This window comes from Pomacea canaliculata, linkage group LG6, assembly GCF_003073045.1.
Source record: "Pomacea canaliculata isolate SZHN2017 linkage group LG6, ASM307304v1, whole genome shotgun sequence".
In the NCBI taxonomy this organism is placed as follows: Eukaryota; Metazoa; Mollusca; class Gastropoda; order Architaenioglossa; family Ampullariidae; genus Pomacea; species Pomacea canaliculata.
The window spans coordinates 18682330-18698845 of record NC_037595.1 but is presented as its reverse complement, the minus strand read 5'-3'; the positions used below and the strand labels follow the sequence as shown (position 1 = coordinate 18698845).

Sequence of the window (16516 nt, the reverse complement as noted above, 5' to 3'; positions counted from 1 at the left end):
AACTTCAGACATAAAACAGCAGAGGAACAGGCTTTATAGCATCAGAAGCATCAAGATAACCATTTATTCCGCAAATTCATTTATTTTTCAGCGACGGTTAATTAGCAGATAGAATGGCATATTATGTAACTGTGTTTTCTTCATATAGTTTATACTTATGTCCAATAATTTCATTTCTGTGAAAGTTTAGGAATTTCGCTCACATCATATTTCTCGAATATGTGGGACAAATTGGCCTTAACTCATTCAGTTTGGATGAAAATTGAAGCGATTTAACACTTAGTGGTGCACGAAGTTTAATGTGTTCCAATACTTCAACCTATTAACCTGCAATAAATACAACTGTCATTGATATCGTGAAAAGATGGCAGCGGTGATGCAAAAATCAGCTTCCGGATTGCAACCCTGACCGCAACGATTTCCGGCATAACAGTGGTGGAGGAAGATGCTCGGCTCGAAGGGGTTGGGAAGGTGGAGGTGGCGAAAACTCCATATCGACAGTGAACGGCTACTCACTCTCACATTAGGAAAAACGAGGGTGTGTGTGTGCGAGTGCAACCGGAGTAGTTTGGCTGGGATGTAGAGGAAGAGAAGTTCCGAGAAATAGTCAGGGCAGAGGACTGCACGGACAGTTTGCGAAAACGAGCGTTAGCGAATTGTCAACGCGAGAACGAGTTGCGTCACTGTCAGGACATTATGAACAGCATTATTGTGAGGTCGTTGTTGTGTCTGGAAGCTGGCCGCAATAAAGTTTCATTGCTCTACTTTTCATTTTTTTCCCCCCACTAAAAGCAAAAGACGTAACAAAGGCAAACCCCTGTTATTTTAAAATTTTATTTAAAATATAGAGTCTCGCTAAGCAAAGGCACTTTTAATAATGACAGGATTTATTTAGCGCACACACAGCCGAGCACAATACACGATACATGCAAGATACATGGGCAGTAGGTAATGATGACGTATGACAGAAAGGGGCATCACAATCCAAACCCGCAAAGATCCAGAAATTGGTGTCTATGTATCTCTTTCTGCAGTTTTTTTTTTCTCTATCTCCACTTGTCCCCGTCTTTATCACAGTCTGATGCAACCAACATCACCTGATACTATATTAGCTTATGATGGCTTCTGATTATTGGGCACAGGTGGGTCCTTAACACAGAATGAGGTAGTTAGCTGTTTTGGGTAGTCCAGATGGTTGGGGCCCTAGTAGGTAGCCTCAAAGCGCTGCTTTAGGTAGTCATAGCTAGTGATGGGCGGATATAGCTAGGAGCCATCCAGACATGAGATGAGGGTGGAGTCATCCGGGTGGACAAAGAAGGCGAGCGATTGTCGGGAGCGTCCCTCCTTCAGTGCTTGCTCAGGAACGATCACTCGGTGTTTCTGTGTAGATGCTTTTATGGTTATTTATCTTACTTCCAGCGCATACAGATTGCTCTGAAATCGTTATATATATATACAGTGCGAGGGCTCGTGGAGGGGAAAAGCATTGAGCTAAAAATTGACGAACAGAAAGACATCATGACTTTTTGGTCGACGAGAAACTCTCTGTGTGATATTACAAACGTGTTTGGAGATTTTCCAATACAACAAAATACTTAATGAAACAGACCTCTCAACATGATATTTTACACATTTAACCTATTTGATGTACTATATTAAGCTATATTGTAAATAAATATGCGTGAAATAAGAAGAAATCCAGGGAAGTTAACAATAATACGTAATTTATTAAATATTGAGTCTTCACCTGCTTTACACAGATTTTGGAATGTATAGTGGAGAACAGTTTAGTGAATACATTTTAAACAGAATAAATAAAAGTTTTAACATGAAATTGAGATTAACCAAAAATAATTAAAATTATTCACTTCGTAAATCTTATCACCTGCATTATCACAGTCACAGATGAAGAAAGAATGCATTAGCGAGTGCAGGTTACTGTGGTTAAATTAGAAAAGCCTTATATAATAGTAAAACGACAACCATATAAGTAACTGTATAAAACAATTCTTAAAACTAAGAATGCTTATTAATCCGAAATTTGAAGAGAACAATGTTTCTATGTTCTATAGACTGAAAAGGAGAACAGTTGTTCAGTGGTTGCTGCGTGCACCAAATGTAACTGTCTTTGATATTAATATTGTGCACTAACTTACAAATACCACTGAGTATTATACTTCAGACACGACAAGTTTTTACATTTTCTGGTCAATAGCACATAAGATGAGATTAGCCTTTTGAGAAAGTTCTTCATTTTCAGAAGCTCGCAGTCCATCCAGCAATGCAACAAAACCTGAGTGATTCTGTGAAATAATAGTAAGAAACAATTGTAATAAAGTACAAAAATTATCTCTACATACATGTGCACACATTCTTATTTGTATATTGAGCAAGATAAAGATATACAAATGTACCAAAGAGAAACTTTAATGGTAAAGTAAAATGTTTGTTCAGTGTTGATTGAGGTATGTGGTGTCAAACTATTAGCTGTTTTGGCATGGACAAACCACATAGTGATCATGACAAAGATATATATCAACAAAACACAACGTCTTAAATTATGACAATTTTGAGGAATATACAAGTGCTGACCTTTACCAATCTAAGAGCCTCCGTGTCGGACACAATATCCAGGACGATACCAAGCACCAATCTTTTCTCTGCATCCTCACCTTTCCCCAGGAAGTAGCACAGTGTATCCAGTCCTATTACGATAAAGATGAGCGCATCATATATGCAACATGTATATGAGTGCTCACAAGGGTTTTGAATCACAAGTGTGCTTGTTTGTGCTTTCGTAGGAGTGATCATGTGCAAATATGATATGTGCTTTTGGATCTTCATTTTAAGCGAGAAATACGCTGTTACTGATTATACAAGAAATATTCCTAGCAGAAACCTTGAGTTGTCATCTGTTGTTTTCGTTTGTCTCTTTTGACGAAGAGTGACAAGACTTCTAGAAGCTGAATGGCGGAGAAATCCTTGTGGCTGTGGCGACCTCCAGTGGCGAGGACCTGAAGCTGATAGAGTACAAAGCCGACCTCACTGGTGTCAAGGATGGCCAGCGCGTTCACTCGGTCTTTTAGAAGTGTTAGTATTTCTTGCTGGACAGGTGTCGCTTTAACAGCACACACACAAAAATTAAACATTAAAGGCAAGTAAGGTCACTTTAACTGAAATAGTGCGTGCAACCAGGTCTGCCACGTCTGACAAAAGCAAACCCGTCTGTATCATAGAATTATTTTTTTGTCCATGGATTTAGTAGCTAACTTAGTACTAGGGGAAAATATTTACTGTTTATTTCGTGGATTGTCCTTAGAAGGTCAGCAGCTTGTTCACGGAATGGTCTGTTCTCATCCGATTCTAGTTTTGAAACAGTCGTCAAAAGACTGGTATCTGCCTATCAAAAGAACATATATCTATATAATTACATGATATAATACATCCATGTAGAGATTTAGCTATGTATTCAGGAACTCATGCATACTTCATTATCGTTTATATATATATATAGTAATTGGAAGGTATTTATACGCCAGCCAGCGAGGTGACCCTGTTTCTGCTGGTTATACTAATGCTGTTTCTGTTGCTGGTGCTGATGGTCGAATTATAAAGCTACTGAAGATATAAGAAACAAGAAAGCTAGATCAAAAAAGAGCGGTCAACACGAGAGGCAAATGAATTTATACCTGCATCAGCAGTTTGCCTTCTGTTTCCACTGCAAGCTGAGTCAGAAGCTTGATTGCATTCGCTTGCTCCACCTCCGTCCTACTTTCAAGAACCATGCCCAGCATTTTTAACCCACCTGATACAACAGTACATCTGCATACTTCAGACTGTTGGCAAACAAGTGTAAGCGTGTAATAGTTTTACCTTGAAATACATAGTGTAAAGAATTTAGTACTGTTCAAACCATTTAAATGTTTTGTTGATGTTTTCGTGCACACACACCCACGTACTTGAATGTATCACAAACATATAACAAAATATCAATCCGAACTGATAAGATATGAGCAGTATGATGAGATTATTTCATAAACTTTCCCAAATCACAACTTCACAAATAGCATCGACTTTACCAGTTCGTAAAATCAAACGCTTGTTGTAATCATTCCTGGCGAGTCTCGATAAGAAGGCTAGAACTTCTTCCATCAACCATCCATTATGGCTTTGACTTTTTGAGTCTGCAGCCCCGTATATACACTGGAACCAATATTGCAGCAGCAATTTGTTGACTTTCATCAGGTCCAGTTCATCGTCTTCAACGAGGAAACTAAGGGCGCAGAGCGCAAGTTCTTGAATATCTAATAATAATAAAAAAAAACAGTAACAAGAGAATCCATTCTTATTATTAAAAGAACTGTTAATGCTTTTTGCAATCTTGTTTGGCTGTTGAAAGAAACCAGTTCATGCGAGATGTAAAATGCCGCAGAGAACAACAAACATCCAAAACCAAATTATACTAGAATTTATTTGATTTTCCCGATTATTAATACCCATTCACTCACACTCACTCACACGCAGAACCTCAGATACAGAGTCTACAGATAACGAGACGATTAGAATTATTGTGCTTTATTCTGTCTGTAGCACTATTTTCAAAGTCACTTCTTAATAAAATCCTCTACAGTATAAAAAAACGTCAAAATCTCATTTTGTCACTTACCATGATCATCTTTGGAAAGAAAAGGTTTAAGGTCCTCCTTTATATTCATTGCCCTCACTATGGCTACTCCATCAAAGGTTCGACAGCAGTTGATTATGATACCTATGGCATGTTTGAAAACATTGCCTTTCTTCTGCGTTGTACAAAACATAAAAATATGCATGTTTGTAATTAACAAAAATCAAAACTATCAAAGTGCTTTTCATCGAATCTATATTGTACATGTCAAAGCACTATTCTCATTGACGTGAAGACACAAAGGAAGACACACAAACAGGTACGCATATCTGACATAGTGTCCGACCAACACACAGACTGGGCTAATTTCACTCACCAAACGCTCAGCTGACTGGTTCTTCATGTGCTTCAGATCTTCCATGAAGTCCTGCAGCACACCTGTCTTTGCAAGTTGTGTGGCAAAGTCCTTGCTACAGCATGTACAATCAAGAAACATGAATCTTAATAAAAATAGGCATAAGCTCTCGACATCTCGGAGCGGAAAAGTGAACTGTGTGATGTACGTCAGCCCTTTCTTTATCATCGTCTGCCTCATAAACTTCACACTTTTCTCAGCAAACTGTAAGGCGGCGGCAAAGCGAGAGAACGCTTCCCTCCCTTTCTCTGAATTTACAGTGGTGCTGAGGTAGATTCTCTTTAACAAACCGCGTACTTTCCGGTAATCTGTCACGTGGTCGTTCAGACAGTCCACAACTTCAGTCAGGGTCTTGAAATCATCCCACAAATCAGGCCGCTGCTGGAAGAGAGTTCGGATCGTCTCGATGTCATCGGGCGAAATCATCGCTAGACACTCTTCCGGTGCGCCCACCTCTGGGACGATTTCTGACGACATCCTATGCTACACACACACACAATAAAGCTACACAGAAACATTCACACAGACACACAGACGATATTTTGAAACCAGAAAATTACATTTTCAGAAAACGCCAGCAGACAATTTGCTTCAAGGAAGATCATAATTACCATGAATATAACTATGAACCTTCTTTGAGCGCTCCAGGCGACGACCAAAGAGACTCTACATACTGTGTCTGGTCTTCTTATCACAGGTTCTAATGGCTTCAAACTCATGAATACAAACTTAAACTTCAACTCGATCTTTGTTCTAATCCTGTATACTATGTGGTACCTTACATGTCGAGGAGTGGAGTCAAATGATCTTTCAGAATGTCACACGCACAATGTATCCACCACTTCAAATTAGCTTTAGTCCCTACTATGACCAGTTTTCTGAAAAATGCACCAGATGTGCCAGATAGGTTTTGTGTAAACAAAGTGACCCTGACATTCATTGACTCATTCTATAAATATCTACTGGAATTTCCTGACAACACAACCCAAATATCCAAATGTGTAGAAGCGTATGGTAAAGATGTGAGAATAAACAGAGCATTTCTTCTTTTTTTCTAAGTTTACAGGAGAATAGAAAGGAAACACCAGACTGATGTTGTATATCAGCTACAGCAAAGTTGGGCCAGAATAAAATTATAACTGAATTTCCCCCCCCCCCCCAACACACACGCTTTACTGGGAGCTTTCTTCTAGAATAAAAATACACACAAAACATAAAATACTACCACTTAAAACATTTTACAACGAAGCAACATATAGACAAGAAATACACTTCCCTTGCAATGTGCACAAACTCTTCCATCAGCCTTTCATCATACCCTACCCTTTGCAGAAGGAAGCAGTTAATTATAGAAACAGGCTGTAGTGGTTTGTCCCTAACCTTATAGTTGTACCTTAAACATACAAACAAACAAACAAACAAATAAATTTCATCCCCTTTAACCCTAATTTTAGGCACTTAGCCCATTTCAGACTATAAGCCCTTTCTATTAGTATAAGAACCTTTAAACGTTCAGGGTTTATTCACCTTTCCCCTCTAATTACAATTGGGCATCCCTTATGTCTTGTCTTAGCTTAAAAACTCTATACCTACTTGAAAGTGTGTGTGAGTATGCTTGTTCCTTTCTCTATTTAACGTTGATATATTATATACTAGAAGATATGAAGTTGTGGTATACCTATGATGTAAATGATGTTATATAAATCAGTATATGTCGAGTGCATGTTTAAAACGACACGTTTGTGATGTCAAGCAGCAATAGATCAAAACCATCGGACTGGTGATTAATGCACATAGTATCAGAACTACGATAAAAAAGAAACATCAAACTTCAGAGGAACAGGCTTTATGGCATCAGAAGCATCAAGATGACCATTGATTCCGCAAATTCATTTATTTTTTAATGACGGTTAATTAGCAGATATAATGGCATATTGTTTAATTGTGTTTTCTTCATATAGTTTATACTTATGTCCAATGATTTCATTTCTGTAAAAGTTTAGGAATTTCGCTCACATCATATTTCTCGAAGAGTATCTGGGACAAATGGGCTTTAACTCATTCAGTTTGGATGAAAATTAAAGCGATTTAACACTTAGTGGTGCACGAAGTGTGTGTATGTGAGTGCAACCGGAGTAGTTTGGCTGAGATGTAGAGGAAGAGAAGTTCTGAGAAAGTCAGGGCAGAGGACTGCACGGATAGTTTGCGAAAACGAGCGTTAGCGAATTGTCAAGGCGAGAACGAGTTGCGTCATTGTCAGGACATTATGAACAGCATTATTGTGAGGTCCTTGTTGTGTCTGGAAGCTGGCCGCAATAAAGTTTCATTGCTCTACTTTTCATTTTTTTCCTACTAAAAGCAAAAGACGTAACAAAGACAAACCACTGTTAATTTTTAAATTTTATTTAAAATATAGGGTCTCGCTAAGCAAAGGCACTTTTAATAACAATATGATTTATTTAGCGCACACAGAGCCGAGCTCAATACACGATACATGCAAGATACATGGGCAGTAGGTAATGATGACGTGTGACAGTAAGGGGCATCACAAACAAAACCTGCACAGATCCAGAAATTGATGTCTATATATCTCTTTCTGCAGTTTTTTTTTTCTCTCTCCAGTTGTCCCCGTCTTTATCACAGTCTGATGCAACCAACATCACCTGATACTATATTAGCTTCTGATGGCTTATGATTATTGGGCAGAGGTGGGTCCCTAGCACAGCATGAGGTAGTCGACTGTTTTGGGTAGTCCAGATGGTTGGGGGCCTAGTAGGTAGCCTCAAAGCGCTGCTTTAGGTAGTCATAGCTAGTGATGGGCGGATATAGCGAGGAGCCATCCAGACATGAGATGAGGGTGGAGTCATCCGGGTGAACAAAGAAGGCGAGCGATTGTCGGGAGCGTCCCTCCTTCAGTGCTTGCTCAGGAACGATCACTCGGTGTTTCTGTGTAGATGAAAAGGCGCTTTGTGAACAGAAATCACTTGGAAAAAATACAAGCAAGAAATACAGAGAATAAGAGAGATGAAATATGAGAACATGTGGAAAACAACCATTCGAGAAATGTGCGCCAATGAACATATTACGTTTGGTCAAGTTTAATGACCAAAACAAAACCCAAAGTTTATTCATTCAACTTAAAATACACCCCATTTCTCTCTCACCGTAGCAGGGTACTTGTCTGCCGTCCAGCGCTGCATGAGGTCGCCAATGTTGACCAGCACGGCGTCAGGCAGAGGGGTGACGTCATGATAGAGTCCGTCCTTCCCTAGCACCTGTAACCGTCGAGAGACGAACAATAACTCTTATGTAGCAGAGTTCACAAATAGCATGTAAACGCAACTCCTAGTCTATGTTCATCACGATGTTTGACTGTTTCACTGTCTACGTACAGTACGTTGTTTTTTGTTTGTTTGTTTGTTTATTTGCACACTTACAATGTTTCCTTTTTAACCTCTCCTATTCTTTGTTCAAGACAATTTCACGTCACCTTATCTATGCAACCCTTTTATTGTTGTATGTTGTCAAATAAATTAGGAACCACAAGAAAATTTATCATAAAAAGACTTTCTTTACTCTCCACCAGGCATATATCTTTACTTCTCAATCTTCGCCCAAAGTTATGAAACAAGGGTAAATCGTTACCCTGGGGCAACACGAGGAACTCAAGAACAAGAGTCATGTCTCCCTAGCAATAAGTTGGAGCGGGGACATTTCACCTTACTTCATAACCAGATGTAAACATTTACCTCCACATCAGCTGTAAATTGAAAGTTATCTCTGCACAAGCTGTAAATCTTTTTCTCTGTTATTACTCTTTATCTCTCTACTAGGTTAAGTCTTATTCTCTCCACGATCTTTGTCTCTACCAGGTGCAAAATTTCCTCACTTGTCCAGCTGTGTTGACTATGACTAGTGGCCGATCAGAATGAAGAACTTCCTGGAATCAAAAACCTTCCTTCAGATATGAGCTGCTGTAGAATGTGATGTTACTCACCTGGAGACCCCCAGTGTTGTCTTGAAACAAGAGAGTGATAGTGCCATAGTCAGAGTGTTCACCACACTGTATCTGACCCTCCTTCAGATCTGCACACCAAATAACACACTGTATCTGACCATCATTAAGGTCTGCACTGTATCTATATTGGCTATTCAGGTCTGCCTACCCAATAACTCAAATTACATTAATCAAAATGATCTCAGGTCACACAACTTTGGATGCATCACAGTCTGACTTAGAAGACAATAACAGTCAAACATTAAAATATGTAACAGTGCATAAAACATAAAAAGAAGATCTGAAGAAATGTCTTTAACTCATATTAACGAGGCAGAGAGAGAGGGAGAAAGAATGAAGGCTATCATTATTTCAACTCTGGCTACAGCTATACTTATTGAGGTTCACATGTTTACAAAGTTGTGTCAGTGTTCATGTCACACATTATCCCACTTCATCTTATCAGTTTTGATCACACACACATATTCTTCAGAGAGGTGCTTTATTTATTAAATCTGATCGATCTGCCTTTTATCAGAGTAGTTTATTCTCTACACGAGCATTCTGCGAGACTTCTCTGATCAATACAGTAATCTGCAGGTCATCTCTGACTTAGTTTTCAATTGATGCGACCAACCTTTGCCAACAGATGGGTAATACAGACTTCTCAATGTAGTATAGTTTCCCTTTTGTCCAATGAGTTTATGGCAGTTCACTACATAGTCAAGGTCCTGTTAAAAGTGAGAATCAACAGTCAGCTCCATTTATTAACATTTCTTCCTATTTCACAGACTTCAGTTTTCACGTTTTTACTAGTGCTGCTTCTCCAAATTAATAAAAATATGTTAATATATGACATAAATCAAACTGCAAGAACATGTCACCAAAACAAATCATGAGTTCTGAGCCTTTTATGTTCTCCTGACCTTAATCTCCAGGGCAAGACTCAGCAGGCGTAGAACTTGCTTTGTTAGGGTGTAGCAACAGTCATAAAACTGTACAAAATGGTTTCTCATTTCTGGAACTTCTTTGGGCCATTGCTGCAGAAGACAAAGGAAATAGTGTATGCTAGTTTTAAATACAAAGTATATGTATGAGACTGAGTGAGTGAAAGCCAAAGAAAATTTATGTGTTTATATGTGTGTGCTGGCATGCACACATTGAGATAAGAACCATGCCTTAGTGCTTCTCACACTCACAAAACACACAGTTTTCTCAACAAGCAAACAGAAAATGTCATTTAAAAAATCAAACTGCAGCGAACTCTATGTCATTAGAACAATGGACCGACTGTAGATCTGTCAACACATGGAATTTCCAGTCCTGAAAGCCTACGATTTATGAAATTACTCATTTTAGGAGGTTATTTTATGCAATGCTCTAAAATGGTTTTTGTGGTCTGCAGTGTAAGCACTAGCTGCAAATGTATTCTTTATGCCCAGACGGTTGACCACCAAAAATATTAATTTCTATGCATGTCCTCTCTTCATCACTCATAACTGTATTTATGAGCTTTTATAGTGTGGTACCTCAGTCAAAGGCAAGCTCACAATACTTTTTTTTTTTTTTGTTAGTTCAGTTGAGGGTGGTGTGTTAGAGATCTCACTTTTCTACTTTTCTGAAGGTCATCCCCCTCTCCCGTCAGATACCCATTCCTGATGGCTGGGTCACCTGGGGGAAGTTTGTATATCAAACAGGCATATACATCTCTCAGTTTGGTCACCATGCAGTGCTCTAACCATTTGGCTATCCATTTCCCCTTTATAGACACAAGAACAAGATCTTGTGGCTTTTTCAGAGTACTTATCAAAAACCATAGTGTCACACACTGTGCTACATACAGAGCTTTGCAGTCTGCCCCTCAAACATACCGATAAAGGTTAGCTAAATGAATGACCTTATAATTTAGAATGAAATGCCCTACATACCACAGGAACTAAAGCTAGGATATATTTCCTACCAATATACTACAAAGTAATAAATAATATTTTCTAGATTAATAAATTAATTTTGAAAGTAATTTCAGGTGAACATAAATCTACAATGATGAACATGAAATTAAACTACACAGCTGCGATTGTGGGTTGAAATGGAAAGGAAATGGAAGAAAAGCATGACAGATGATGTAACATCATTTTCTTATTACTAAGCAAATTAAAACAGGGGTGGTGAAGGTGTCTCTAAATGTGCACATAGACTGGATATTGCTACATCTTAAATGTAACAAGCAGTTAATGTAGGCCTAACCAGCTATACACACCAAACCCTGGAAAGGGGGAGAAGCTATGGTTACATTTATACAGCAGCAGTTCTCTGCATTATACTAAATGCTATTGCATCATAGGTGAATGGCAAAGCTTAATTGCTACAAAGATAACAATTACACACAAACTGCTCACCATCAACAAAGAAATGGTGTAAAACAAAATAAACATTCTGCTAATTCTAGAAATATTGTCTCATAATTTTAATATTCTTACCCCATTATCACAAGGGCTGAAGTTGAAAGATTCTTTCATGTCTGCATATGGACGCTCAGGATTGAGACTTGAACATTGAATATGATTAAATTAACAACATAGAAAAGATTCTGAGATATCCATGCATGAAAATATATTCAACCACTGTATTCTCCTACACCAGTTTTTATCATGACATTCAACAAGAAGCACTGATCAAAGTAGTCACATTATGAACAAAAGTATAGGGTATTATTTTTTCATATTTTGTGCTATATTATTATATTCCTTTCCAGTTACTGCCTTCAACAAATGTTAAGCCTCCACAGATGGCCCACATTTAAACAAACTGGCTTTTGAAAGTAGTATTTACATTTATTTTTCAGACTTCTGCTAGCAAAAATGAATTTGCTATTACTGAATGTATTTAGTAAACGACATTTGATTTTTCCAATTGTAAAGCTATGTGTTATGAAAATTATTTTTTATTTCAGCCTGGGAAAACAACAATTTTATCTTTCTAAATATTATTGATGTCAAAAGTTGCCATTTTGTATAATTTACTTCTTCAAATTTTTTCAATTTTGCTGTTTAGTTTACTATAGGAAATAAAGTTGAAAGGCCTATATTACCCAGCAAACAAGCAAGATTAGGTCAAGCTTTAGGAAATCTTGTATAAGTGCCAGTGCCAAGCAACCCCCAAGCAAACGTCAAGGCACTTGATGCACACGCAATGCGATTTGGCAGCAGAGAGATTTGCAAACATTCATGCTACCATTATGACTCAATCTTGGGTGCCCAAAATTTAGCCCATCTTGCTGATATGCATATGCATGGATATTGAGTCTTTGTGTTTGCTAAAATTCATAAAAGTTCATAATTTCTTTTTTTTAAACAATACCGACAGTTCTCATAAGCCAGGCTGTTCTTTCTCTGCATGTAGTATCTGATTACAGGGCTGCCTGATGCTGTGATATATATAGCTTTAGTAACTGGTTAAGCATATAACAAACCCTCCCCACCACCCTTGCCTCTTTACTAGTGTTTCAAAATGTTTTAATGCTTGTAAAACTATTACTAAAGTTTGATAAGGACCTTATAAGGCAAAGGATCTGTGCACATTTGTTACCTTTCTCTCTCACAAGCTGCCCACCCATGGTTAGTTTCTATAGGACGTGCATATCTTTGTTTGATGCTGACAGGAAGTTCAAAGAAAGCTCTGGAGGAAGAAAAGATATCATTCACCTGCAAATACAAATTTAAATATTTAAATGCTGCAGAATTTAGCATCTAACAGCAATTGGTAATCTGTTAAATATACAACCAAAGAAAACGGGTAGATTTTAATGTCATTAGACTTGATTATTATTTTCATTTATTGAAGCTCAACAAAGCCATTATTTGCATGAATGCGTTTTAGACTATGTCTTTCTAAATCTGATTTGAATGTTCCCCACATTATGTCTGGGTGACATTAGCAGTAGATGTGAGGCCACCCAACTACAGCATGTGAACACCAAGAAAAGGAGCAAAGGCATCTATCAAGTACTCATCATTATATGACTTCACAACTGATATCCACACAAAAACACATTTTAAATATACTTAGCGCGAAATAAGACATGCTTATAAAAGAAATAATGAATTTTGGTTATTCATACAATAGATGTCGGGATTCCGTGGTTGGTGAGGTAACAGAATCCATAGTCACGAAATGTGTCGTGGATTTGTTTCGTTGCTTTCAGCAAAGATTCGTCGCATACAGGAATCGCTTTTTCCTCGTTAGGTTCTGCAACACATTTTATATCTACTGCTGGAATCATGAACTGCTGACTATTCATGTTTGGCGGGGCAAAGGAGGCTCAGAGTATGGCTGAGGGGACGTAACACAAGGCGGGGAGAGTGAAAATTGCATTGTACTTCGCCCGCTTCGCAGTAGCGTCCCCTAAACCACACTCTCCTTTGTTCGCTGCCGGCGCCCCTTTTTTTCAACAAAATAAATGTTCTTGTGTTGAAGTTGACTTTCTTGCTAAGACTGTATCATTCGTAGTGTTGACACGCATGTGACGTGTGAGCTACACGCACATAAACTCATAATTGTAAATACTCACTTTGTTATCTCTGATAATACGAGAGCTCTCGTGTCGTCTGCTCTTCCGCTGATGTCATTTGTTGCACTAGGATGCGACGGTCTGCCTTCTTCATACTTCGTGGGGAGTGTTTCTATGTATCCCTGTGTTTATTTGTATTTTTTTGTGTGTAAAACTCACAACAAAATAAAGTAAAAGAGAGATATATTAAAAGGTGATTGAAAGGGACTTTCAGAAGACCCTCTCCATTGCGTTGCCATGTGCAAACTGTGCTCATGCACTAGGCCGCCTAATCCCAGAGGACACTACACCAATATATATTGAATGTAAAACAGAAGGAGAAAATAATGACACAGCTGATGGCAATAGCACTGAACACATCAACGCAACAAACTGCTAATGAGGTGAAGTAGAAGCACTGTAAATCAAGATATTAACTTTGTCACGTTTCTCGCGAGATCTTGGCACACAAGGTTAGAGGATCGTTATATTTATATAAAACACCGCAATGAATACATTTTATATCCATTAGGACGAGCTATCTACTTTCGAAAGAAGTAATATTAAACAAAAAGAGAATGATAAAAAAATAAATAATTTCTTTTCCTGAAAACAATATTCTGGTAAGAATGTTAAAAATTTTCATATGAGTGTTTTAAATTTGACATTTTGTAACAGATATTGACGTTTCAGGAAGAAAACTAAAGGGCAGATAAAGATTAAATGCAAAACCAAAAAAATGATTGCGACAGAAAAATCTCATTAGCGTTTATCTTGAAAGAATGTGGAGGGTTTGGTGTCGGTGAGACAGAGAGAACATTATAAATTTAAAAATAAAATGGCAGTCAATAATATGCTACAAAAATATTTGATACCCAGAAATATCTAAACTATACGTGCTGATAAATCCTTACTTCTAATATAAAAAGGTCTATTAGTTGTTAGTAATGCTACAAGTGCAGAATGGCGAGTAACAACTCAGCTGATGTATTAAACAAGTCTCTAGGTTCAGTAGCAGGTGTGGTTAGTGGAGGTGATGGCAAAGCAGCGGACACTTCACTGCTGATTGCAACTCATCTCCTTGTAATCGTCATTATTGGAGGAATAGGAACAGTCGCTGTCAGTCTATTTGGCGTTCTCAGCAATGTCGTCAACTGTCTCGTCTTCTACCACCAGGGTCTGCGAGATCGCATGAACCTGTGTCTCTTTTGCCTGGCCCTCGCGGACTTCTGTTTTCTGATGTGCTCTGCTATGTACGGCATTGTAATAGTCTTTATTGTATTTCGTCTTCGAGGGTTTGGCGAGGAGGAGAATATGAAGTTCGTTAACTATGGCGTAGGAATAGTTCACGCTTTTAGAACTACCTCTGGTCTGTATGTCATGGTGATTGCCGTCGAGCGTTGCGTGTGCGTTGCGTTTCCGTTTCGAGCATCGTCACTCATCAGGACGCGAACGATGGCGATGTTTCTATCAGCAATCGCTTTAATTTGTCAGCTTGGTTTTATTTGTCAACCTCTTAAATTCAACGTGGTTGAAACAAAGATTGGAGGGGTCAGACAATGGCGGTTTGCTCCTTCTCCATTATGGCTTAACAACAGGGTTGTCATCGATATTATTGTACACGTTATCTTCAACATCAGTGTTCCTCTCATCACTTTCTTCATCGTGTCGCTAGCCACATTCATCACTGTGATAAAGCTGGCGTCCGCCATGGATTGGCGACGAAAGACGAGTTCTACAAGTACTGATCAAAACGAGCGGCAGGTGGCGCTGACGAAGACGCTGGTGTTGGCTTCGTGTGTCTACATCGTGTCTACGACGCCAACAGTCCTGACCAAAGTGGTCCGTGTTTTTGTGGAAGAATTCTCGGCGTTTGGAGTGTATGCCCATCTTGATGGGATTTGTAATGTCATTGCAGATATATTTTCAGCTATAAATAGTTCTGTCTACATTTTTATTTATTACAAGCGTTCAGCACGTTACAGACAGAAGCTGAGAGCTGTACATATATGTAGAAGATGAAAGCATAATAAGAACACATCGTCACTGTCGAACATCATTCAATAAGTTACTTAAGATTTGTTATTTGTTATTGTTGTTGTTTTAGTAAAGATAATAGGTATTACATGGCTGCATCCCTGATAAAAAAGTTAAAGATCACCCAATAACCTTTTTGACATCATTGGGGAGTGAGGTGCGAGAGACCTCATTTTTGTCATGGTTAGGTTTATGTTAGGGTAATGTCCATCTCTTATATCTCCCCGAATTACCTTTACCACTACTCTATGAAATCAGGTATCCATTCCCGAATTTATGGCAATTTGCTGCTCCAAACGGGTACCCAACCGACACTCCACTCGCTTTGGACGACAACGCTGTAGCCACTCGACTGTCCCCTTCCTCCAACACAAAGAAAATGCTAATAGACAAGAAGGATTTTTTTTTTAAAGGATATTAGGTGATAGTTTTGTGGGAAGGTGACTAGCACTGGTAATGAGGTATTTTTTTTTTTTTATGCCCTTAGTGACTCACTTCTTGCCCTCCCCCACCATAATCAACTAATAGCCAAGGCTTCTGCAAAATAAGCCATCACATTTGAGCTTACAATAGAACTAAAAGCAGAAACTGTCATGGCAATGTATAAATATCAAGTAGCGGTTAAATCTGCAACAAAAGACTTTCTTCCAATTTCTAACCCTGCAGTGAATCGACACTTTTATCACTTACTACGTCTTCGCTGGCTGTTGTGATAAACTTCAGACTTTTCAGCCAAAATCCCTGCGGTGTTCCCCCAGTGTTCACTGTCAACGTCCTGCGTGTGACAAGGTTAATAACTCAGCGGGAACCTCGCTTTCCTGTGGGACGTCCCTCGAGACTTCCGCCCACTGTTAGTAAACGCCTCTGGGAAATCTCATGCCGACACTTTGCTGC

General features: G+C 38.6%; 3 protein-coding genes across 8 annotated transcripts; 1 reads left to right on the top strand and 2 right to left on the bottom strand.

The window, feature by feature from the left end:
• Positions 1-818: 818 nt before the first annotated feature.
• LOC112566706 (2-oxoglutarate-Fe(II) type oxidoreductase hxnY-like) lies at positions 819-13588 on the bottom strand. Of its 4 annotated transcripts, none has more exons than XM_025243035.1 (8): positions 13157-13588; positions 12625-12740; positions 11517-11583; positions 9963-10076; positions 9674-9767; positions 9037-9125; positions 8204-8314; positions 819-1380 (listed from the first exon to the last, which is right to left on the bottom strand). In XM_025243035.1, exons 1-8 carry the CDS (start codon positions 13334-13336, stop codon positions 1264-1266), a joined length of 888 nt encoding a protein of 295 aa, XP_025098820.1. In that variant the 5' UTR covers positions 13337-13588; the 3' UTR covers positions 819-1263. The 4 variants fall into 4 exon arrangements, with proteins under 4 accessions (XP_025098820.1, XP_025098819.1, XP_025098822.1 ...); XM_025243034.1 differs by lacking the exon at positions 819-1380 and adding an exon at positions 7422-7985 and having other exon boundaries at positions 13157-13584; XM_025243037.1 differs by lacking the exon at positions 819-1380 and adding an exon at positions 7422-7985 and having other exon boundaries at positions 12625-12714; positions 13157-13347.
• Positions 1708-5975, bottom strand: LOC112566705. Of its 3 annotated transcripts, none has more exons than XM_025243032.1 (9): positions 5822-5975; positions 5001-5522; positions 4667-4799; positions 4080-4304; positions 3690-3805; positions 3295-3400; positions 2900-3118; positions 2593-2705; positions 1708-2303 (listed from the first exon to the last, which is right to left on the bottom strand). In XM_025243032.1, the coding sequence occupies exons 2-9, from the start codon at positions 5514-5516 to the stop codon at positions 2196-2198; spliced, it is 1536 nt and encodes a 511-aa protein (XP_025098817.1). In that variant the 5' UTR covers positions 5517-5522; positions 5822-5975; the 3' UTR covers positions 1708-2195. The 3 variants fall into 3 exon arrangements, with proteins under 3 accessions (XP_025098817.1, XP_025098818.1, XP_025098816.1); XM_025243033.1 differs by having other exon boundaries at positions 5817-5955; XM_025243031.1 differs by lacking the exon at positions 5822-5975 and adding an exon at positions 5651-5773.
• Positions 13589-14548: 960 nt separating the features above from the next.
• Positions 14549-15607, top strand: LOC112566917. Its single transcript, XM_025243346.1, has one exon. It carries the CDS (start codon positions 14549-14551, stop codon positions 15605-15607), a length of 1059 nt encoding a protein of 352 aa, XP_025099131.1.
• The last annotated feature ends 909 nt before the right edge of the window (positions 15608-16516 follow it).